Source organism: Prinia subflava, chromosome 3, assembly GCF_021018805.1.
Source record: "Prinia subflava isolate CZ2003 ecotype Zambia chromosome 3, Cam_Psub_1.2, whole genome shotgun sequence".
In the NCBI taxonomy this organism is placed as follows: domain Eukaryota; kingdom Metazoa; phylum Chordata; class Aves; order Passeriformes; family Cisticolidae; genus Prinia; species Prinia subflava.
Genome location: NC_086249.1, coordinates 68,547,596 through 68,573,576, shown reverse-complemented (window position 1 = coordinate 68,573,576; position 25,981 = coordinate 68,547,596). Strand labels below are relative to the sequence as shown.

The 25,981-nt window shown below is 37.4% G+C and overlaps 1 protein-coding gene across 1 annotated transcript in view; it reads right to left on the bottom strand.

The window, feature by feature from the left end:
- Positions 1-25,981, bottom strand: part of PCCA (propionyl-CoA carboxylase subunit alpha) — a 275,454-nt gene that overhangs the window by 198,862 nt on the left and 50,611 nt on the right. Inside the window, exon 7 of the mRNA XM_063392367.1 lies at positions 1,462-1,593. Coding sequence (XP_063248437.1) covers positions 1,462-1,593 — 132 coding nt within the window. The remainder of the gene's footprint in view (positions 1-1,461; positions 1,594-25,981) is intronic.

The window sequence follows — 25,981 nt, the reverse complement described above, 5'->3', positions numbered from 1 at the left end:
AACTCAATACAATGACAAAACCAGTATTTTGAGTATTTAATTGTGCATTAGAGAATGTTTTGTGGTGTTCAAATGATTAATTCAAAGTTATCTCCTAGCTAGATGCTTTTCTGAAAGTTATTTTCAGGATTTCTAGAAGAAAACACAGGATATCAGAACAGCAACTGTTACACAGAACAGCTTGGCTGCTGTTAAATCTTGTGAGGCTAAAGGACCACATACACAAGAGATTGCTAAAACATGCAACAAAACCCTAAAATTTGCCAATTTGCTATTCCCAGACTTTCGGCATGGCCATGAATGCCAGTCCAAAACTCATATGGAGTCCTCCAGAAGAGAAAGAAGTCCTTGCACTTTTACCTGTTGCAGCATTATCCTGCCACCAGACAATACAAACATCACACATTTCCATCACAAGTACTGAAAAATTCTCTTGGGTATTTTGACCTCAGCTATCTTGTGATTTTATCATTCTCTCTCACTAGCCAAGTTCTCCAGGCAACCTCACTGGACCAGGTAATTCTGTGGAGATTTAGCCCTTTTGAACTCTACCTTTCACTTTTAGTTGGGTTTTGGGGGTTATTTTGTCTCTTACCAGAGTTTAAAATCCAGATTAGCTACTGCACTCTTGTTCATGCAACTTAAAGTTTGAGTAAAACTTCATTTGAAAAAAATCTCATTTGACATGTAAAGCATAAAAATTTTCAACCCAGGAGGTCAACATTTTATAATGCACTACATTTTAGTTTTATACAAGGAAGGTTTTAAAAGAAAAAAGCTTAATTACATTAACATAGACAATATATTAAGACACACAGGAAAGCTTGTAAAAGTCCAACACAATCACTATAGCAGAAAATAAACAAAAACTAAGATATATTTTACTTAACCTTACAAACTATAAAAAAACAACGATTTTTTTTTTTTACAAAACTGTTGGAAGACATTCCCTCTAAAGCCTCACAAGGAGCATTAGCTGTAAATTCTGATAGTCACCAAATCCCCCCCCATCCCATCCTCATCCTGAATTTTGCAACACATGGAAATATGCACCATCAGAACAGATCACAAAATGGAAACTTCACACAGTTTAACAAACTTGGCTTAACTCAGAGCTGTCAAGGTCTTGGCCAACAAAAAGACCCGAGAAATGTAAAGATGTGCAAATAAGTCAAATCCATGCCTGACATTTAACACATCTACCTGCCTTCGTGTTAGATTTAAAGCAAAGTATTTTTAGATACTCCACTGAAGAACTCCTAATATATCATTTATTATCAAGGATTTTCTCCTCTTCTCCAAAGCTCTCTTGTTAGTAAAACTGTACTTGATTTTTTAATTATATTTTACTGAAAAAGAAGAGGAAATTATAATTAGATTCTGTATCAGACCTTCAATAGGTGTACTTTGATTTAAACACTGTTCCTACAGTGGGCAGACAGTAATTAAATGATTTCTCACCTTGACTACTCCATCAAAGCCAGGGATGGTGTTGACCTTTGCATTCTTGGCTAACAATTTGCTTTCAATCTTGTCTCCCATAGCTTGAATAGCGTGTGTGTCAGGTCCAATGAAGGTGACACCTTCTGATGCCTGCAAAGACAATGAAGATAAAAAAATAAAACTCAGCTTTTCTATATAGAGATATTACTATTAACTTTTTTCTCTTTTTGAGCTGACTAATGCAACAAGACTTATATGGCTGGCAGTGATCTCTTTACATAACAGAGCAATATATAAATATTTCAGACAGTTCATTAAAAATGTGTATGACCTTGTGAAACTATGTGTACACAAAGATTCAAAGCCCTATAATTAGCATTTGTATAAATCAAAAGCCAGGCCAAAGAAAAATAGCTGCAAGTGGAAGTACTCCAGCCTGAAAGTTAGAAATATCCCTTCAGAAAACAGAGGCTTGTTAATTCACCACTGAAATAACCAAAAGTGATTTACAAAGATGCACTTGCCAAATGATAACACAGTTTAAATTTCTATTTAGTATGCATCCCTAAAACCAAACCTCAATGAAACATCACAATGAAATGCAGTCTTTTATTCGACATATTTAAGACCTTGAAAATAAAGCAGTAAAGTGAAATAACATTTCCTGATTCTTTCAGGCAACTTCTCCATTAATAATGTGGAAAGGGGTTAAGATAAAATGTTTTAATACTTCAACATCAATATGTAGGTAAAACACTGAACTGCATGTTTCTTCCTCCTGTGTCTCTATGCCAACAATAGACTTCAGCGAGGTTATTCAGATAGAGGCATTTTTTAAATCTCTTCATGTCAGTACTACAGTAAGTTAAAGGCAATTCTATCAGAATTGTTATTATTATTATTCCCTGAAAATTTTACATCTTTTGTACTGGATGGGGAAAGAGAAGATGAAAGAGGGGGTAAGGATTTAAAAAAAAAAAAAATCTTTTGTTATAAATCAAGCCTTGCACAATTTTCCCAAGGTTTTTTTTTTTCTCCCCAACTCTAAAATACCTGTAAAGGGTCTAAAAACAACTTGTTTCTAGCCAATGGGCAGCTAACTTTATACCAAAAGTAACAAAATGGCAAATAGCAGTTTCTTATATCGCAATTTATACCTTAGTATTTTGTTTTTCTGTCACATATTTGTGCTACACATCCCATACAGTCACAGTCACTAACAAGAAAAAGTCATTTGTTGAAGCTTTGTGTATTTATGCGACGGTAGTACATGATCCAATCCCAGAATATAAGAAAAATATGTTTAAGCTGGAAAACATCCTTCTATTTGTGATCTTATAAGAGCCAACAGAGCTCAACATGCTCGGGAGTCAACATTTGCACTGTCAGCAGCTTCCTAGCAGAACCAGTGTAACACCAGCAGCTCTGTGTAGATTATTTCATACTGTCCTAGCTAACAGGGTGCTAGAGATCATCCAGAAAGGATCAGGTGAGCATTACAGATACACAAGGAAGCTCAGAGCAAAGGCACCCAAACCAAATGCAGCGCATCAGTTCTGCTACATCAAAGGATTGTTAGCTTTGACTCACAATGAGCCATCTGGGGGTTTATCTCTGCCCACCTCTTCTCTACTGCATTGGGCTTCTTAGCTTAGCAACTCAGGAATTAACAACTTGATTAATAGCTGTCTCACAAAGTTGGGAAGACTGCAATAAGAAGGAAGAGATAGGAGTGCCAAAACAAGGGTGCAGATCTATAATTATTTACTGTTCAGATCCTTTGGCACTTTAAGAAATTTGCTTTTTAAAGGAGAAGGGAAACAAAGCAAGGAGCTGATGTGTGAAACCACTGACACAAAGTTTGGAGCTGACTGTTTCAGAAACAACCTGAAAACTGATACTTCTTCCTTTCTTAACAAGAGGCACAAATAGGTGCCTGTATACAACTAGAGGTAGGGCAGAGCTCTCTTCTGTCATCAGACTGCATTCCAATCTCAAAAAGCCTTGTAGAAAAGGATCGCTTACATACTTGACAAGTGGAGCTTACAGTCCCTCTTGTATCACTTCTAACCTGGCAACACCAGGTTTCCACAGCTTCTGCCACAACACTGGCATTTGCATCCTGACCAATACCACTTCAAACTTCACCATGTATTGATTCCTGTCCCCACTTTCTTCTCAGAGTTTACCAACAAAAACATGAGATCTCTGGAGGTCAAGATAGCAGGTTCAAAACTTCTGCTGCCATAACAGACCATCCTGGACTTGTAGCTTGCAGTCTACTTCCATACTCTTACAGTATTTCTCTTTTCTTCTCTTTGTTCTGAAAGAAAATTAAAATTTCTTCATTCAAACTGGAGGTCACAGGGGATGGTAAAAATTACATTGATGGCATCAGCAAGAATTTCCAGCCAAATGCTCACAGGGGACACCATGCTTGACCTACTTTCTCATCTCCCTGATTTGTGGCATGGACTTTTAAAGTGTCCAGTTCACTCCCTGCTCCTGTCCAGATAGCTGGGAAGAGGACAGTACCATTCAGGAGAGATTCATGAACCAGCTGAGAAGGATCACTGCAGGCCATTTCAAGAAATTCATCTCTGCATCCAATATATTTGTTACATGAATCCTGCAGAGCATTAATATTCCACATGGATACAGCCCATACTACTTACTAAAAATTAAGTACCAGAAAATGTGCAGCAGATTCACATTACTCTAATGCAAATACCACCTGTTGCAACCTGCATCTTTGTCTTTTTTTAATGTGCACTTTCCATAACTCAGAATTTACAGACTGCACTTGTCTACATATGCAGCTTTTGGCTTTAATTGCTTTGAACCTTTGTACCTTCCACAGATCAGCTCTTTCATGGTGAACAAGCAGTAAGCATAGTACCACCAGCTATTCTCTCATAACATCAGTCAGCTGGGGCAGTCACCACAGCCAGTTACTTCTCCATCAACAATCTGAAACAAAATAGTTTAACTCAAGATGATATCACAGGACACCTAAAACCATATAATTCTGCAACATCCACAAATCAAAAATAAGTTAACAAAACCTGGGAGGTTCTGGTTTCCAAGCAGTGTGTCTAACCATCTCTTACACAGGAAAGGCATGCATTCTCTGACTCGCAACTAACTTCAGTTAAGCACATAAAAAGAAGACTTTGTCAGTTTAAGGCACTACTAAACAAAGTCTTGCAAGTCTTGCTACAGTAATTTAATGCCCCACTACTCAAAGATGCTTGTTCAAGCCTTCTGCCAAACTTTCTCAGCTCATCACCAGAAAAGTGCCCCAGCTTCTTCACTGCCCACACTCACACTATGTATTAAAACAATCCATTCAAAAGTCCACTGCCTAATACTGATAATACCAAAAACAGACCATAAGAAAGAATGTGGTGGCAATATCTTCAGCTCCCACAAAGATTTACACCAGTTTGTTCACACAGACTTGTCAGTGTGGCAGCAAGTACTAAAACTTCTGTTGTACATATACAAGCTTACACACTGCATATCAAACAAGTTATTTCAAAACTTCTGTTACTCTTCCACATATTCAGCAGCATATTTCAGCCTTGAAGATTAATTATCTGGCTGCAGAAAACACATCAAGTTTCACCATAAACATGCACCAGCATTTTGTTTAGAAACATACCTGTCATATCTGTGTATCACTGCTCTACTTTGCATAATCAAAGGTATAGGTAAATAAAAGGGAAAATTTATAAAACAACAATTTCATAATAAAATTGTGCTTAAAAAGTTAAATTTTAATTGTCTTAAGTAGTAGATATTGAAGAGTTTTCTCCAACAGCCCACTATTTTTGAAAGCAGTAACAATAAGTCTAATAGTCATGCCATAAGAATTGCAAGCAGTTTACTCTCCCCTCCTTTTGGTTTGGTGGTTGGTTCTTCTAAGCCAGACAAAACCCTCAGTCTACCCTCAGGGAATGCAGGACCCCAATAAAGTAAAAACCGAACACAGTGTCAAAGTACAAGCAAAGGCAAGATTTGGAAAATCCATTTGGGAAGTTCCTGATTGAGTTTACATGACCGTCAGAGTCTGTCAAACATCTGACTGCTCTGGGAACAGAGTGGGCCAAACAGCCCTATGGCAGTGTAAGTCATCATACTCTCAACATCTGGAGAGGACCTGCCCATCCAACAAACTCCTGTGGACCTGAGGTAATTGAAGAGACAGAATCTAGAAGAGGAGTTTCCTTTGCACCTCCTTCTGAAAATTATGAATGTAGACATTCACAATCACTGTATTATACAGTCAGTAGTGGATTCAGTCTCAGTGATAGCCTAAGCAGAACTAAAGATAGAAAGCATGAAGGAAGGAAAACTGCATAAACAACTTTTACACACGTATAGTTGGCAACATATACTCTTCTGTGGGCTTATGAATCTGTGGCAAAGCAGCCAACTCACTGCCAGGCCTCCTGGAGCTGCAGGAAATTATCGAACAGTTCTAACTCAGCTTTAGACAAAACAAGCGATACTAAAACTTATCCTCTGTCTTTTACTATGTTAGTTATGGGCAATTAAACACAGTTTTTGGTGTCCTCATTTGAGCCAAAGTATTTGAATCTGCATGTAATATCAGCTTAAGAGGAGCAGCTTCAACCAACAAGGAGATATGTCAGGTACGAAAACACTGCTATCTTGTGTTTTCTCTTTCAGGATCATTTGATGAGGGGATTTTTCCACTCACAGCATGCTGCTGGGGCAAAGCACTCCAAGTGCCCAGCTGTTTCCAGGTGCAAGAGCGCCTATAGTTATCTTACCACACAGAAGCAGTGACAATAATGCAGGCTTTGTGCTTGTTCATTCCCTAGTACCTGAAATGACTAGTTTTAAGGAAGTATTTCCCATCTCTGAGGAAGAAATGGCTGAGAGGACAGAGAGATCTCAGAAGTATTTGTAGATGCTCTGCTTTACTGAAAATAAGCTTTTCTATATAAAAACAGAGCTCAATGAAACTCATGAAACTTACAGGACAACCCAAACAATCTGTTGCTGCCACTGAAACATAGGTTCTCAAATTCAGACTTATATAATGACATTTTCAACTTTGATAGTTGAAACTGAGTAATAATTACAGAAGATAGTAACAGCCCTCAAGTGACTGAGGACCGAGTTCCTCTTCCCTCATTCTCTCTCCTTCCCATAGTTCTATCTCTCCCCCTTCTGTAAAGGCAGGCTTAAACACTCCTCAGCTGACCCAGCTGACACACGTGGCAGATAATGGCCTATTTTTTTCTGTAAGAATTGTTTTCCAACACTTTCATGAGACAAAATGATCTAAATTGAGAAGCTTAATGGGCACTCAAGGAAGGACCACGAGGTGCTGGTGCATGCAACTGGGAATAAGAACCTTCTTTGGAAGGATGGCACATCTTCAAACTGAGGTGCTCTGGAGGGGGGCTGCATGCTGCCATATTGACCTGCTCTTCTTGTCAAATCCCCATTACTGTTTTAAGATTGTAAAAATCCAACATGATGCTTCTCTAAGGAGCACTGTTTGAATCACAGAACGGCTCAAGTTTGAAGCACCAAAGTCATTGCTTAAAACAACTCTGACATGTGGTGTTAAGTATTCCAACAACTATGGAGCAGAAGAGAAACAGAAACAAGATTCTGTGGCAGTGAGGTAACAGCAAGATCAAGTGTGGGCAGCACAAGTTACCACACTTACTGAAGTATTTATTGGTAAAATTATGATGGAAGGTCCAAAGATAAGAAAGAACTTCAGTAGAAACTTCATTATAGGTCTGTTTTTCAAAGGAGTTCTGTCTTAACCCTCAAATTTTCTTCACGGGAGAAACTAGAAAAGGTTTCCATGAAATCCATACATGCAGCTGATTAATTCTTTCACCATTGTACTCCTCCCTCTTGACACACAACCAGTCAAGAAGGCAGACCCAAGGGAGACGCAAACAGCCACAAGTAGTCTGGTAGCCAGAGTATTCCAGAAAAATTGAGATCATCCACAAATACAGTCCCCCACGTACAGCTCACAGATCACCAGAAGGACACAAACCTGTATGTGCAGCTTCCTGCAGACATATACAAAGCAGAGCAGATAAGCAGTATACCTCAAAGATGGCAGAAACAGACAGCTGGGATAAAAAGCCTCTAAGTCACATGGCCTAAATGCAGGGCTGAAAAGCTGAGCTGGCAGCAAAAGGAAGGTCCAACAGAGGTACAAACAACCTAGGAAAAAACCAAGCAGAACAGAAAAATCCAGATGAACCATCCCAAATACAGACAAGATTCAGGAGTACTACCAGGGAAAAAGGGTAAGAAAAAAAACCCACAACAAACAAAAGACAAACACCATCACCAACACAGGCACACTGATATCAGTTGAAAAAGGCAGGTACATAAAACACTTCAGAATTCAGGAACTCTCGATTCAACATTGAGAATGAATCCCTCAAGGAAATCTACTATAAGAATTTATAATACAAAGCACCCACTCAATAACTTAGGAAACACTAAACTGTAAAATGCTCTACAATAGAATGCGGTGGACATGAAAAAACATCCTGAAGCTTTCTGCTAGATGCACAGAAACGACCTATCAGCTCAAACACTTGGGCCTTGTTGCTGCTGTCTTGAAGGCTCAGAATTAGGAGCATACACAGGAGTGACCAATGATCTGTGTGGACATCAACCCGCAAATTTAGTACCAATAAATAGAAAATTTAATTCCCTGCTGTTTAATTTTAAGCTGCAAAGGGCCTGAATCAGTAAAAAGCCTAGGTATTGTTATGGATCACCAAGAGCAGTAACTCCAGCAATCCAGTCATGAGAAATTCCTCTAATCTTGTTTACAATGAAATAAGCAGAACTTTTGAAGACAAAAGGTCTTTACAATGCACACACATTTATACAAACACACATGAGAGAAAAGACAACACAAACAAGTAGCATCCTTCATTAGAACAAGTATTTTTACAAAATGAGCCATGCTGAAGTAAATTAAAGCCTTCTGTACAGGCTTATACCAGAGTGAAGACAGTGTGTGATGTAAGCAAAAACACAGGTATGCAGGAGGAAAGGGCTGTAGCATCCTGCTGTTCTCTGACTACACCTGCCTTTGACTACTGCAGTTATTTCTGCAGAGGCTTGGCTTTTGTTTTGTTTGAGGTCTGTGGAAGGAGATGGATCACTACAATCACCTTGAGCTACAGAAGCACAAGGCAGGTAGACTGTGATAGCAAGTAGCCTCAAATGCAAAATATATACTGGCAGTAGGAAAAGTAACAGTGCCTGAGGCAACTCGCAGAGGAAGGTGGTAATAAAGAACAGTGCTGCCTAGCCTGTCAGATCTTGTGGCTTCTTCCAAATTCTTCTTCAAAATCAGAACTGTTACTTGGCTCCAAAAGACACTACAGTGTAGAAGTCAGAGCTCCCCACGCAAGCTATGTCACTACCTGCAACACTACACTGTGCCACTTTAAATATCTGTACTCACTGTCTCAAACAGGAGTATGCACTGTAAGAGAAAGTAATACATTGAAAGTGTTTCCTTCGAAAAGAAACAGCTAGCAGAATAAAAAGGCTTTATCTAAAATTGAACACAGCTGCAAGAAGTTTGTCTCACCTCTTAAAACTGAATTTAAAGAACACTAAAGCATTTTCCAACCACACGTTAAGAAAAGAAGAAATCGCTGGGCAGCAAAACCCAAAAAAATACGAAAACTAGAATACACTCATTTACTTGAAAATAAACCAATTGATGGCAATTTCCATGTTTAACCTTTACCATGGGGAGGGAGATGTGTTAATATACTCCCTTTAAACCATCATTCTAAGAAACATTAACTGATTTAATTAACCCTGGTATGAATCTGTTACTATCTGTCTCCAAAGTATAGTTTCAAATACGCAGAGGCATGAAAACCCCTAATCAGTTACCAGTAGGGCCAGACAAACTCTGCAGGACTAAATGAAAACAAGTCTTATCCAGGCCCCAAACCTGTCTTCTTTAAAGCAGGCTGGAATTAGAATGCAGGAACAGCACATAGCTATATATAATACAGAGAGAGGTAGCCATAATTATGTTATTTAAAATGTAATATGTGTATATTCAAATACTGGAGGTGGAGAGGACTCCGTTTGTTAGACTATTATAAAGCTCAGCTTAAGCAAAAGGCTCAGTTGTCAAGCCAATATAAATAATCTAAAGCAACTTAACTCCAGTGTCCAAAAAAAGTGTACACTACAGAAAAGGTACACAACCTTCTGCATAAACACCAGCGAATGGCCAGAATAACTCCAAATAGTCAGCACCACCTTAAGCACTAATGCTGCAGGGAAAATCGTTTTTAAATAAACTTTAAAGTAATCTCCTCTAATTCCACAGAAGTGGTGAATTTACAAAGTCAAAACTAAGAACCAGACTGATCTGTAGACAATGTCCTAACAAGATACAAGTTGTGAACTATTATTAGCATTGACTATATGTACAAAGGGTAAGTGCGCTTGCATTGATTTAATTCTGCATTTTGAAATTAAAAACTCTCCTTTACCAAGAAGTTCATAGTGTATATTGTAACTTGTAAGTGGAAGACACAGTTCCCAGTCATACCTTTGCAAGTGAAAAGAAGCCAAGTCAGCCTTTTCCAAGAGCTCAAAGCACAAGAACCTGAGAACAAGCACCACCTCTGTGGCTCTGTATTTACAAGTTTTCACTATGGATCTGATCAGCAACTGGAAGTCTTACTTGATAATTTCATTTTGAAACAATTTAAGGCTCTAGATGGTCTATATATTATACGTTTGTCCGGAACCTAAATGCAATATTGAATTAACTGAGTTCAGAAGCATCTCTCAAATACAAACTGTAAAATTTGAACATACAGGAGTTTGCATAATATGCCACTGTAAGTGATTTATTACTTCACCATGTATGAAACGCTACATAGACACCACCAAGGCACAGGAACTTAGCCCTGGTATGCTAGAAAGAGTTTTAAGTAGTCACCTATATCAGTAGTAACGAATGCCCAGAAAATTTAGGGAGAAACAAACTAAACTTAAGAATTTTCCCTGGATGGTTTCCATATTGCTTTTCTTCAGTTCATGGCATTGAAACCACCCTTGATTTTTACATGATAATAGAAATCTGTGGAACTAATCCTAGAAACCTCTCTCTGTTTCCTTGCTTAACACCTCCAGGCGACAGAAAAGACAAAATGCTTCATTTGCATCCTTAAACATTAGAAACTGCGAATGAGCCTTTTCAGCTGCAAATGTTATTGCATCTACATTTCCAGAAGAGAAAGAAGGTTAAACAGCCTACTCAGGTTTATGTTAACTCATCTCTTTTTAGCACCAGTGAGCAGCACAAAGAGCAGAAAATGCAGAAGCTTAACAGCAGAACCTCTTTCTTCATTAAGTTCAATTAGATCCTGGCAATGGATATAGCTGCTGATTACACGAAGATAAAGAGAAGAAATCAGGTATGCACAAAGGAAATGGCAAACACAAGCTAATCTCAGTCTTCCCGATCATCCAGCCTCAGGAAGACCATTTCATTTTTCATGCAACACAAAATAGTTCCACCAGTTTCATGACCACATAAGATTTTGCCTGATGTATAAGCAGCATTTGTTTAATCATTAATTCAAACTTAGTTTAAAATGTAATCTGTCAGTGTTGCACAAAGTCAGCCTGAATACGTTAGCAAGGTTAAGAAAGAGTCCTTGCTTGTCGATAAGTACTCCATCTTATCAATTAAAGAATACATTTGAGACACAACTAGTCAAACCTAGTAACTACTTAATTTCAGAACCCAATCAAGTACTATTTACTCTTGGAGCGTATCAGCTCTTTACTTTTCTGAAAATTAGGATTCAAGCTCCGTATTTTTAATTTGTTTGAAGGAGGGAAAGCGCTCGGAATTACTGTGTTGAATTCGGCAGAGAAAGTTAGCAGCACTTTATTTTCTAGGTCATTTGGCTTTCAGTGTGGAAAAAGCCTTCAGCTTGGCAGAAAATACTTCATGAGATGTTCAATAAAAAATATACATTAGTCTAAACTAAAACCAGGCAGTCATGGAGAAAAAACAGGACAATGATGAGAGTGAAAAACAGGGGAGCGTCATTCTAGCCAAAGCAATACCTCACAATACCAAAGACCCAAGTTTATGGCATATACAAAAAATTTTGTATCAAACTGAAAGTTCAGTAGGGAAGACAAGTAGAGTAAGAAACAGTTCAAAAACTCCAGTGTTAGGGCAAATGAAGGAAATGTATGGACACAAGACATACTCTTAATACAGCCATACTATTTCTCCTGTCCTAAAGCTGCTCATGAAGCTTTGTAAATTAATAGAGAACACTAACATATAGCTTGATCAGTAAGTACACTTAGCAATACCATGGCTTGTACTTTTCAAAGGAGAGGCCAAATTAATAATTAAAACATGAGAATATATTTAGAAGTGAATGAGTAATGAAAAATTAGTACTGTGATACTGAGATGTTACATTGAGCTTGCAGCCAAAGGGTATTAATTGTATGCCCGTGTGTTGAAAAAAATCTGTCTGGTATTTTCCCAGACATTCTACAATGCTTTCAAAGTTAGGTGACTATAATTATATTTATATTGCACATTCAGAAACCAAATGAAAACTTATGATGAATATCCAAGCTCACACAATCCTGAATTTACTGATGATTTAAGCATAAGGAACCCTGGTGTTGACAGGCAGGAAGGTAAGTGACCCTAGAATTATCTTCCTAATAATCATCTTCTCTAATAACTACATTGAAAAAGAGCCATTTCTCAGACATTGTAACAGACAAAGACACTGAATAAGCAACACTCTTGATGAAAACAAGACTGTTAAAAGCCCATTGCCCTAACCAAATCCTGACGTGGGTAATGTCATTCTGACCTACAGTGCCCTTTTCTCATGTGGCCAGTGGACTTAAAAATCCTCACCACTGTCCTCACAAGTTTACTAATTTAATTCCTATCAAACAGCTGCAATTGCTCATATTTAGACAAGTGTTAGTGTCATCAAACGTTTGATAAAGATTGTTTTGAAGACCTTCAGAGAGTTTATAAAGACTCCCTAAACTACATTAGAAGACACACAGCAAACCATCAAGTTCACTTCAAAAAAAGGGAAGCATCTACATCTTGTTAGTAAACTGGAATTACTTTCCCACAAGAAGAGAGTCATTAAACAGCATTAAATTTCTGACACTCAAAAAACATTAAATTACAAACAGGCATAACTATGAACAAATAAATATCACTTTGTCAGTTAGGGTAATCACAATTATTTAAGAACCAAAGAAGCAGTAAATATCAGTAACAAAATGTGCACGGGCAAACATTTGTTTGTTGTTTAGTTTGTTTGTCATCACCACACCAAACCAGGTTTCAATTCACTGAACCAATGGACTGTCTTTCACCAAAGCCAGGATATATTGACCCTACAATTACTAAAAAACAAAAAACATCACATAAGTAAGGGAAGGATAGATCTGGGGCAATAGCTGCTCAAGCATAAAGTCATTATAAAACCCAAGGACAGGATGCTATCCCATAGGTCACAGTAATCTGTCACAGAGTAGTGACCCAAAAAGTCAGTACCCCCACCCCACAGTTCAATTCCTCCTGACTCTCACGCCACAAGCAGCAGTTGTGCAGCCATCAGTTTGGGAACCATATGAGCTAAAAACAGCTAAAGGGGCAGGGGGCACTTAGAGGATTTTGATGGACAGTCCCCAGAAGGGTTAACGGCAGTAGGGACAACTGTCAACAAATACACTGTCACCAGACATTTAACAGGGTACATGGGGGAAAGCATGCAGGAGAGACTGAGGGAGGCTGACTGAAAACTGAATTTGTCATCAGAGGTGCCTGCGGCAGTCACTAGAAGGGAAAAACTGGGAGTTACAAAGGTACTGTCATGGCAATGGTGATAAGACACACGAGATAGCTGCATCTAGAAAGGCAAGGAATACTGGAAGATGTTGATCAAACACAGAAATGCATAGCTGAAACAAGCTGTGGAGTCTCCATCCTTAGAGATATTCCAAACTCAACTGGTTATGAACCTAAGCAACCCATTCCAGCTGATGCCACCTCAAGAAAGGGACTGGTCTCCCGAGTTCCCTTGTAAACTCATTTGTTCCACAGAGCTAGGTGAAGAATATCAGGAAGATCACAATCTCTAGACAGGGACAGCAACTAAAAGCACAATCCTTGTCACAGAATAGACAAGACGTGCATATTTTGTCTGAGATAAAGGGATATGTATCTTCCTACTGAATCTCACAACATCCATTTCTTCAAGAGAAACAAAGGCTTGTCATACTGATCTTTCTTCTCTAACAACTGGTGGTACTGATATCTCTAGCCATTTATTTCTACACTGTACTAAAGTATGCTGTTCCTTTAGCTTTGCAGACAAGTGATAATCATTAGATCAACAAAATAATTGTTTTAAAAAAAAATCCAAAGGTTCCTGTCTCTGAAAGGCAAGCTTATCCAATTGTGTTAGGCCAACACAGGATACAGCACGGTGCTGGGAGAACACAGCTGGGAGGCAAGCAGGGACAAGAGGGAACTCCTTAGACCAGCACAGGCATGGAAGAAGTTGGGAGAAGCTGCTACCATCTGAGAGAGGATGGTAATGGAGCACTTCTGTGACACCCTCTCATCAGCTGAGCAAGCACTAGTGTACATATGGGATAACATCAGGTAACAGGGTCACAGCAAAGATACCATTCCATGGAATTCCACAAAGCACACTGTGTCGTCTCCCTCACTGCTTCTTCGCAAAAAGATGCATGTAGTAGTATTGCAAATAGAAGATGTTCTTATTCAAATCTCACACACAGCTCCTTGGAGAAAACTGTGGATTAATTACCCTGTAATGAAAGATAACTAGCTCTTACAGCTGCCCACCAAGAGAGGCCCAATACACTACATTTATATAAATGAAAAATTCATTGATTTTTTTTTCCCCTTGGAAATTACTCTCGGAAAATATTCCTTTTTTTTTCCTGTATGTTTTAACCATCAATATACATAGCTCTCCCTCCAATTTCTATTTTTGCTCTACTTATATGAACTTTACGTTAGATATTATGGGCAGAGATGTGTGATTATGTTGTCCTCTTAAATGTTGATGTTCAAGTAAAATTAAGAAAAAAGGTTCAGGTGCTTTTATACCTAAACTTCATAAAATTAGGAATAATAATTTTCTTTTAAGTAAGAGGACTTGTATACTGTTATATATAAATTTGGAGTTTTGCACCAAGCCCTGTTTTTACTCACACATATTCTCACATAAATGAAACATGCAAATTTGGCCATTTAATTTTATTTTTATACTGAAGGCAAAGAATTACATGTGATAATAAACATCACTGAATGTTATAAAAGTTTCAAATTATTTTCAAAGTATGTGTAAGTTAAACTTCTTGGCTAGCATGAGGAAGTAACAGTAGAATTTGGCATATTTAAATCTATGGAACAAAATGTGACGGACAGACAATATTACATCATTCAAAATGCTACAGCTTTGAGACAACAACCTCTCACTATCTCAGTGTCATAAATAAAACAAGTCAATAAATTGTTCCAATATGTAGCACCAGAGAATTTACAGGCACTTAAAATGAAGCAATCCATGAGATGCCCTTGTGGTCCTGCTCCTATGAACCACAACCATTCTGATCTCAGGATAACATATTATGACAAAAGTATCTACCATGTATTCCCGAATACCACCAACTCTGAATCTGAAACAAATTTCATCTGGTGACTAGGGGCGAAACAGCTTTTTGGAACAGACAGAGTCGAGCTCCTCCTTCCCCCTTCCCAACAGATGGGCCTGAGAGTTGGACAGTCTGGCTTCACTCATGCTATAAAGTAATTAGACAAACAAATCTGGATCCTGTAAATAAGCATGTGCTTGAAATTAAGCATGCTTAAACAGTTACAGGCTCTAAATTTCAAAATTTTAGCCTAGAGAGGAAATCAGCCTGTTGAATTAAGGCAATCTTTCTGCACCACAACTGCATCACAGCACAAACGTATCCAGAGAACAAGCACAGCACGGCAGAGCAATTCTAATCCCAACATGCTCTAACCCTTGAAAGGTCGATTTTACAGTTTTAAAGTTCCTTCACCATCCTTGTGGTCACCTGCTAACAAGACACTAGGTAGCAGCAAGAGGTTTGTTCTGATGGGCTCAGCCCAAGAGGAAATTCAGCTGTCAACAGTGAGAAGTGCTCTACCATGGATACAAAGTCAGAATCTAGTGCCATTATGCCACAAAAAAGTGGGGTTCTGACCTCCAGGCTTTTCATTTTTCACACTTTGGCCATCACATTTTGGTAACTTCTCTTTCCAGATTAGTTTTAAGTTTCCTTTAGATGACTACATAAGTAGTCATCCCAGCACAAGGGAGATGGCAGGAACATGTAACCAGGGCCAACACCTCCTTATCACAGTAGGAAAACTTTTGTTTATAGAGATTATGACACTGCATCTTTGCAGAAATGTGCACAAGATATAAGTAGTATTACAGCTCCCATTCCTTGCTTTGTAGGAGCAATTCATGTACCATTGGCAGCAAGAGCTAGAGCAGGATTTGAAACATTCACTCTGGAGTCCCAGAAGGAGGAAAGGCTAGGACAGAAAGGAATTTACTATGCAAGCTCTGTAGCATCCTCCTAAACAGTAACAGGTCCCATCATTGAAACATCTAAAAAAATTAACAGTGCCTGTTAATCACTTGTTAAAATAACTGTTTTTCCCAATTCCAAAACAAGTATGCCTTTAATTAGCTGAACGATGGGGAAGACCTGCTCCAAATTAGAAATTTTGACAAGTTGCAGAGCTATTGGTGAAAAACAGATCAGCAGAACTCCTTCCCCAAGCCTCATACATCAGGCTCTACATGAATTGTCACAATCTCAAGTGGATACAAATTAAGCATGATACTATGAACGTAAAAGATTATCTTGGCAATGTTTTAAAGTAAGTAAGAATCACCACTTTCAGTGAGAAATAAGTCATTATTTTAAATATGATGTCACAATGATCTCTCTACATTTATTGCAATAAAAGATTTCATCAACTGCTTGGAGACAAGTTAAATTTACTCCTTTTCTCTATCCAAGTTTCAGTCTGTGTATCTTTTTGAACAAAAACACAACCTAAAGCATGGATGTATAAATGTGTGTGTAAAATTGATGCTCATCTCTCCAACAAATTAGAAATTAATTTTTTTTTTAAGAACCCAAAACTAAATTTGAACTGACAAGGGAGCTAGCCATGAAAAAAATTTAAATAATTTGACAGAAGATATTCACCTACAGAAAAGTACTTATGAACTAGAGCTGGTGCTTGGGACCAACTTCTTTTAGAAGAATAAACAAACAAAAATCCCGGCTCCCAAGATTTTCAATACAGGAAAGAAATGTGAAAATAAGGAACTCATTAACTCATGTCTGGAATAAATAATGTTTTCCACTCTGAATATATACACATTCCAAAAGAATTCAAAAATATTATGTATAGGAAGGGAAAGTTCCAAAAATACAGAAACAAAACCAAGATTGTCACTTTTCCAGGCAACTATACCTTCTTATTTTAAGGACTACAGTACAGATATCAGGTACTTAAATCAGTAGGGTTGTATGAATTAACATAAAGAGCTTATGCTTTAAGAAAACAAAACAAAATTTGCATTAAGTAGTCTCTTAAGCTTACATTGTATCACAAGCATCATATTGCATTATATTGAGTCATACTTCTTGGCCTTTGCTGGTCACATTTTAAACAAGTTTGATGTCGAAAAGCTGCTATTAATGCAGAGCACAAGACTCCTCCCACTACAGAAGCTTAGGAGGTAACTGAAAAGAGGAGAGACAAATGCCCATACCTTTAACTACTGTTTTACCCAGTCACAAGGACTGCATGCATGTTGCCATTTTTTAAAAAATGGTGAGGACTGAGACCTTTTTGTGGTTGCAAGTATTAAGGTCTTCCTCAATTTGGAACCCCAGGTTTTTCTTCCCCGCTTATTTTTTTAGCTTACCCCTTTTTGGTTTTTTTTCTTTCAGATGCTAACAGAATTGGAGGAAGGGGAAAAGGTATAAACCAGCTTTTCACTACACATGTGCATGTGACATCGAGCACAATGGGAATGTGGTGTGCATAATTGGGTTCTTTGGATTTTGCTGTAATACAGATGCAGTCAACAACAGACAGTGTTACTGTAAGGTAATTACATTTATTATAATTTGCAATATCCATCATTACACTTTAAAAATGGAGAGCCAGTTAAGCATTAAACAGTCAAAAATGTGATTGAAATTATTTCTGTCTTTGATCTTCCAAGTAAATTTTCTTCAGCTCCAGGACTACATCTTCACTGCTATTTATTCTTTAACATTAGATCAGAAAACACAGAGTGACCTCTGTGCAAGAAGCAAATCTCTTCATGGCAGATCTGTGAATGGTTCAGACAAGAGCTCTTGCCATTTACAAAAATTAAAACTACATTCACTCTATAACCTCAAGGTCATCTTTCAATGTATTCTCTCTCAACTAGTTTACAAAAGCCTACATATTTTTAAAGGTATTTTACAATTCTGCTGTCTAATAATGATTAGTTATGGTCCATTTACCACATCTTCTCAGGAAGAGGTTGAATATACTGGAGAAAGGACAGCTTCTGTTTTACTCACTCATAATGGAGCTCCAATTCCACAAGAAATTTGAACCTCATTATTTTAATCAATAAAGAAAAATTAATTTGACAATGCTCAATATATTAAACATTCTTTTCTTTGTCCGAATACTTATATCACTTATTCATATTATGATATGCTTTTGTAATCCAAAAAGGAATATATACATCACTTCACGTATTGTCTTAAAGCCAGTTTAGTTTTTAGAAAGGCATGTAGAATTAAGACCCTTAACTATCATACATAAACATTATTATGCAGTAAATGTCAGCTGCCTTAGTAATGGAAACTTATAGTTTATAAACAGTTCAGACTGGTGGGGTTTTTTTTAAATCACATGACATTTGAGCTGTTTCAAAACTGCCTGGAAGATCACACTGGATCCTTGTTTTAAGGAAGTATCTCCATTACCAGCTATTACAATGCAGATAATGTAGCTGAATGCTAAATTCCTTTAAAGCACACAATTCAAAAAAGCAGCAAGACATACCAACTTCCTGATGCCTAAAAGAATTTCCTTTCCTGCTCACCAAAGCATCTCAGTTGTTTTCTATTCTCAAAACAAAAAAAATATTACTACTCAAAAGCTAACTTCAAAGTTATAGGGCAAGAGCTTTGTGACAATTTTAAGACTGAGGTTCAAGTTTTTGTACTTTGCAACAGTACAGCATTCTGACCAACCTCTGTTTTGGAATAACTAGCATAAGCTACTACAATGTAGTGATACCTGTAGCTTTCACAGCAATCCTCAAAATGAGGTCCAACGTGAATGAGAAATTTCAGGCTTATAATTTTGTTACAAGACAGTAACAAAGGCCAAAGTCCAGATATCTTATATAGGAAAATACAAGATCAAACCAGGAGTCTTCCACTCAAGTAAGAGTAAGCAACCAGAAGTTAAATTTAAACTCTTAATAGTAACATTAATTATTTTACATCACTTGTATCACTAGCATTCAACTATTACAGGAACACAGGCTACAAAGTTTTATATATCCATGCTGAAACCTAATCATTACCTAGACTTTTCATTAGTTCCACCTCCATTTCCAGTCCTCTAAGTTATCCCTGCAGTAGCTTTTCAGTCCAAATATTTTAAGAAAATTTGTCACTCCTTGAATGGAATACAATTATCAGATTTTATTTCACTCCACCAGACCAAGATATAAACATGCTACACTAGAAACTCCTTAAAAGGGAATAATTTTCTTATTCCTAAAGGCTCTGTTTTCTTTCATTATTTTTCAAAGCCAGTTGCAATAGTTGTACTTTTATAGTACTGTCTATCAAGACTGATGTGCCATTACATGACATTGAGACTACACAGCAATATAAGTATTTCATTCATGGAGTCACAGATTAAGGAAACCATTTCTGCACTGAATGGTAATGCAGGCTTTTTAAGAATTAGTTGGACTGGAATCTTAATACACAGACAAGAACTTCTGGGAGATTTGGTTAGTAGGGTTTTACCATCCCCTTTTCCTTGGCTGCTCTTTAATCAGTTTTGAACTTTGGTCACAGATTTCCTAGTCTCCTGTACTGTGGAAATATTAAAACATATTTGTCTATTTCCCCTAAGCCATACAGTAGGCAGAAACTGGCAAAAAGAAAACATACCAGAAAACAGATTCAAGAGGGAGAGGGAAAGGTAACATTGGGCTTTAAATGCAAGAAGAATGCCTGATTTTCAAGTCCTAATGAATGACACTTTTTCCACAGAAATGTAGCAGAATGCTAAATGGTTAAAAGTTATATAGACTACAGTCCATGTATGAACATACTGCAGATATTTTATCAGTGCTTCTTCAATTTTAAGTAATGGAAAATTCAAACTGTAAATTCAAAGAAAAATAGTTCTGGCACTTGGAGCTAAACAATAGCCTGAATTATATTTAGAACATAATGTGCAAACACACAATTAATACATTATCCATGGATACAATACGTGTACTCAACTCTTTAGGCCATCCTTTATGGATATTGTGGTGCTGTGAGGCAAGCAGTGTGTCAAATTTGTACCTGTTATTTTCTAAACAAAGCAAATGCTTTAACATTAAGTATATTGCATTAGCAGGACAGATACTGAAATTAACATATTTAAGTTCCATCTGAGAGAAAAGCACCTCCAAAAGCAACAGGCAAATTACCAGAAATAATCAAAGCAAAAACATTCTAAGAAACCAAATACAAATTTATTTATGAGAATTTTTGGCATCTTGCTATAGGAGTTGTTCAAACCTCCCACCCCTTTAATTGTGGCGGCTACTTAAGAAATTCTGTGTCAGTCAGGACCAAAACTGAAATACAGCCATAGTAGCCCACTTTCAAAATTCTGAAAATCCATTTAAAGACACCAGTAGGGGGTAAATTAAAGCCATAAGCATTAGGAAACTAATAATTTGAAAAATGTACAGAGGCAATGAAGCCTAAAGTTATCAAGCACTGAAATGACTGAAAAATTGTTTTGTATAGTTGGAAATAAGTAAATACAAAAAAACCCAAAACCTCTTGTAAACAAAAGATGATACAATTATAACTTACTACATAACCTAACGTATCTGAAACAAAACCTTGCAGATAAACCATTCATTTCTTACCACACAGACATTTTGGTAAAAAGTATAATAGAAAGATAGAGACAGTCTATACAAGAGCAGAACCCAGAGTGCCCTTTATTCACTCTTTGGAAACTCTTACTTGAATATACATTTGTCAAAGTCTATCTCACTGGACTCCAGTCCTTCACTCCAAAGATTTCTTGCACAGGAATTTCACTCAGCATCTGCAAAAGGCTAGAACTTTCAGTAAAAAGAGTTCAGAAAGAACAGTGGTAATAACCGTGTTTAAAGTGTTATCCACAATAAGGTGAAAAGGAGTTTCATACTTCAGTTTTCAACTGAAGTAGCTTGGAGGCTTCAGTTTGCAACTGTGAAAGCAGAAGGGAAGCAACACTGTACCATGCTAAGTATGATATATCATAGATAAAGCCATTACTATTCTCATGAAAAAGCTAGTCACATTTCAGTTCATAAGCCATGGAAAACCTCAATTTGCACCACAAGTTCTAGGGAGAGTCTAGCTGTCAAGTACTATGAAAATTCATTACAGTCAGAACACAACACATTCCACCCACGAGATGCCCAGACTATCTGAAATTGGTCCTGGTAGCTGGAAATAACTGCAAATAAGGCCACTTATCTCCTGATCTTCCTGTGCCTTCTAGATGAAGAGCCATGACATTCTTGAACACAGAAAGACAAAACAACATGCAAGGAAGTAGCAGGACAGGATCCTCTCCTGCTCAGCTTCTAGAGCAACACGACACTTTGAGATTAAATATATTAACATGTATAAATTCACAAATATTATAGAAATGGACAAAGTTTCCCAGATAAATGAAATATAGACATGCCCAGTGCAAGGTTTGAATACTGTCTGAAGCCAAACACTGAAGAATGAACACAAAGAAATACTCAGCCTCCAAGCAAGGTGGGAGTCCAATGTAAACAAGCAAGTAACTATGTTATACAAAACTATGTCAATTCATATGTCAAAATTATGTCAATTCATTCTTCATTCAGGCATTTTTTAACCTTTTGAGTAACTTGTTTTTAAATAGCCTGATATTATTTTAGTATGGTGGCTTTGAATTTAAAATTAAGCACAACTTGCCAGCAAGATGCCTTGCCCAAAAGTCCAGGCAGGGAACTTATTCTTCCCGAATTCCAGCCTGAGCAAATTAAACTACTTCTCTTGGTGGGATAGGCGGAAGCACCACTCTGCAGCACACCTGCTGCCTGCCTTTGAAAAGCAAATTTACACATGGGACTCCTGAGCAGCCTTTTGTGCTAAGAGGCATGTTCTCCATATACAGACATAATGTACTTTCAGCTTTTGTACATGCAACAGCTCACACAGTATTTGCATAGTCCACTATACCAAAAGTCATCACAGCTTGAGAGTATGGCTGCTGTGGGAATTATTAATCTACATTATTGAAACAGAACCCATGAAAAAAGTCCCAATCTTACAAAATGCAAGTGTTTCTGTTTGGTACCACTGTAAAATAACACGTTCTTCCTGCAAGAAGAATAAAAACATACACTGAAAATAAGAGATTGCCATAGTCCATATAAATATGGTTCTCTGGCTTCCTAAACTCATTCCTAACTTACATATACATATTGTCTTCCCAAAGACTAAAATTTTTCAATCACAGCTTGGGATACAACAATTAATGCCTGAAATACCACATATGTCACAATATCAACTATTTAAATTGAGCAACTTGAAAATTATCCTTTGAACATTGCAGTATGAGCTGCATGGGTGTTGAATTCCCTAAATGCCTTCTACCAAAAATCTTGAAGACAGATATAGTTATGGATCGTACCAGTTTGTCTGATCAGAATCTGCCTTTTGCTCCATAGAAAGCCAAATCTAAATTTAAACTAAGAGAACAAGCAACTCGCTCCCCAAAAAATAGCTAAATGACTAACCTGTAGGAACATCCTACATTTTGAGATCAGATCCTGTTCCAAAGACCAAAGGATCATTCATCTACTCAGAACCACCTTTAGTGTGGTAACACCTTTGCCCCAGCATTCACAGTTATAATCTATTCCTACCAGAGCATATACAGGAAGGTAAAAGATGCTCAATCAAAATGTGGATCAATGCTTCAAAAAGTCATAAGATCCAGAAAACAAACAGTTCCCCTCCCCTTAACAACTGCATAATCCTGCACACAAATATATACAGCAAACAATCAATCCCTTAGGATACAACTTCATTGCTTGAATGACTAGGGAGGGCAGTGGCACCCTCAAGAGCCACAGGATGTGCTCTGGTAGCCATCAGGAAGCACATTCAGCCAGACAGGAGTAGGTGAGAGCTAGAGGCCTTATTCAGTAGAGACTAAGCCCTCAGCCCAGAAGCCTGCCCTACCATGAACCGCCAAGAAGAAACTGTCATTTAAAGCACTCTTAGTCCCCTTTCCATTTGATCCATTCAGAACCACAGTCCAGTTCTAAGACATAATCTGCAAATACTTTATTGACTTCAGTTGTGACTGAAAAAGAAACTAAAACCCTTCTAAGTTTAAAAGATAAAATGTTTTCCCCACTTTTGTGCAAGCTCTACTGAGGCAACCTCAACTGTTTGCTAGTCTCAACAGCTTTGCCACACAAGTATCTCCAGAGTTCTTAGAGAATGTACAAGTGTCCTAACCATGAGGCAAAGTATCTCACATAAGTTGTTTTTTTCCACAAGAAAAGCATAATTTCCCTCAGTTTTTTTGTAAAAAGCCATGAAAAAAATTGCAGGTCACAACCAAGTTTTTCCAGTAACATCCATAGATACCTTACTATTTGTTAACTCAAGCTAGTATTTGTTGTCTAATCACAATTTCAATCATTGAATTACAACTGCAGATAGCTCCATGCTAACACAGGAAAGGTAAAGGACTTAGCTTTACCAGACAACCCGAACAGCTACTTTGCAAATTAACAATAGGAATTCCAAACCTGACCAAGGCAGCTATGAAAATATTTTCAGCATGTGAAAAATATTCAAATGGCTCTACTTTCTACAAACATTCTCATTTAAATATGTGCACCCCATGTTCAGATAGGGTAATAAAAGGGTTCACAAATTCTTACACAATAAACTGGCAGTTTTTATTCACAAGAATGTTCTGGAATATCTTTTGCTGGTTTTGCCCCATTCTAAATGTTTAATGCATTCCCCATCCCCAAACTGTATAATAAGTAACTTGAATATAAACAGTGTTCACAATACCTAAGAGTGAAAGAGTAGTGGGAGAGTAAGCACCAGTACTCTTTTCCAAGAGCTCTGAAGAACATGTCAGTATGATCCTAACAGGCATCTGGAATAAAAATGCTTCGTTGTCTGTGTACATATGTAAATTCAGCAATATCTGTCCTCTCAGACAGAAAATATATGCAGGCCTCTGTACAAAGGAAAGTATAATTTCACAGTATAAGTTTCCACATAGTGCTCTGAAAATAGAGTAGCTTGGAAAATAGCAAGAATATCACTCCATCAAGAATACATTTAGCTAATCATACGGTTTTATTACCAAACTAAGCTGTTGTTACATAAAAGCATCAATTTTCCTCCAAAAGCAACCTTTATTTTGCATGTGAATCGCCAACCACAAAGTTACTGCATCCCAACACACATATTTTGCCATTACTGCAGTGAACCACACACATCTTCAAGCCAGTCAGTAGGAGATGAGGCAGAGGAAAGAAGAAAGTACAAGAGCAAATATTCACTGAGATCCCTATCATCAGGATCTGAGAGGAAAAAACTGCACAGCCTGTAAGATCATCTGTTTCTAGGACTCACTGCACAAGCAGTGCAGTTTCTGTACCACTTCTAAATAAGTAAACTAGGTGGGATGTCCATCTAATGTACCACATTCTTGTATTAAGAAAAGGCCTGCTAAAGGAAAAATTTTGAGGAAAATTATTGTAAAAGTATTTACAAAGGAAGAGGGGTTTGAGGGTAAATCTACCTGAAGTAACCTTCTAGACATTATCTTTGCATTTTTCTGCTGCTTCATGCATTACTAATCAGTGGCCCACTAGAAACTTTAGCACCAACTGAAAAGCCTGGCAGGGTATTTGGCTTTCAATTCTTCTACCCAGTTTATTCCCAACACAAGTATATTCATCAGGCTTAAAAACAACTCTTGAACAAGGGCAGCCACTCAGCAGTGAAATGTAAATTACTGATGTGTGCTAAAACCTGCACTTGCCACTGCTAATGAGCACATTAAAGGAAAAAAGCTCACTAGATATTACTGCAACCTTTTCACTTAACCCTATGTGTACTGAAAACCATAACTGAGTATTAATTAAAGAACCCATCTCTAAACAGTGAGACACTATTCAGCAGGTGTGTGCTTCCAACACAGTTCTGATACAAAAATCAGGATGATGGACACACTGAAAACAGCCTTATTTTTAATATTCCATTAAACTTTTCAAGACATCAGTAAAAAAATAATAAACATATAATAAAATATTATATATTTTATTATATAAAATAATAAAAGTTTATGTATGTAGACAACATACATAAACTTCCAGTTTTACAACATTAGAAGTGTCTTAGGTGATCAAATAAAACAGGATTAGCTGCCAATAAGCCCCAAGGTTAGGAAGTCAACTTGTAGCAACTTTTCCCTATCTATTATGCTCACAGGGAGGTAAAGACCCTGAAAATAATCTTCTCAAAACAGCAGTGGCCTGCAGAGTCACAGAAAACACCTTTGCCTCCACAGCATCTCACAGTGATGCACTCCATAGTGCAATAAAAGCCTTATCAACTATACACTCACTCCAAGTATCAAAGCTTTTAAAAATTCACACTATCAGTGTTGCAAGAAGCTACTGTAAACATATGCTGGAGAAGGGGGAGACAATTTTTGATGAAGAACCACACCCACACACAAAGGGGATCTTCATATTTTGTAGATGAAAGAAATTATTTAAAGATTAATTGGTTAATCAAGTTCTTCAAATGATTTACTAAATAACATTTTTGATAAGGACACATCATAAGCAGATGGCACCCAGAACTGACTTTCAAAACCTAAATTAGGTACCCAAACCAGCCTAAATTAAGTAACTTAATCCCTCTCAATAAGGTTTCTGCCAAATACCAGTTCAACTATAAATAAGTTAAGTTTATCAACTTTGGTTGCTTTTTTCTCCCTTTCCCCCAATCCCAAGCTACCATCCCTTTGAGTTTGC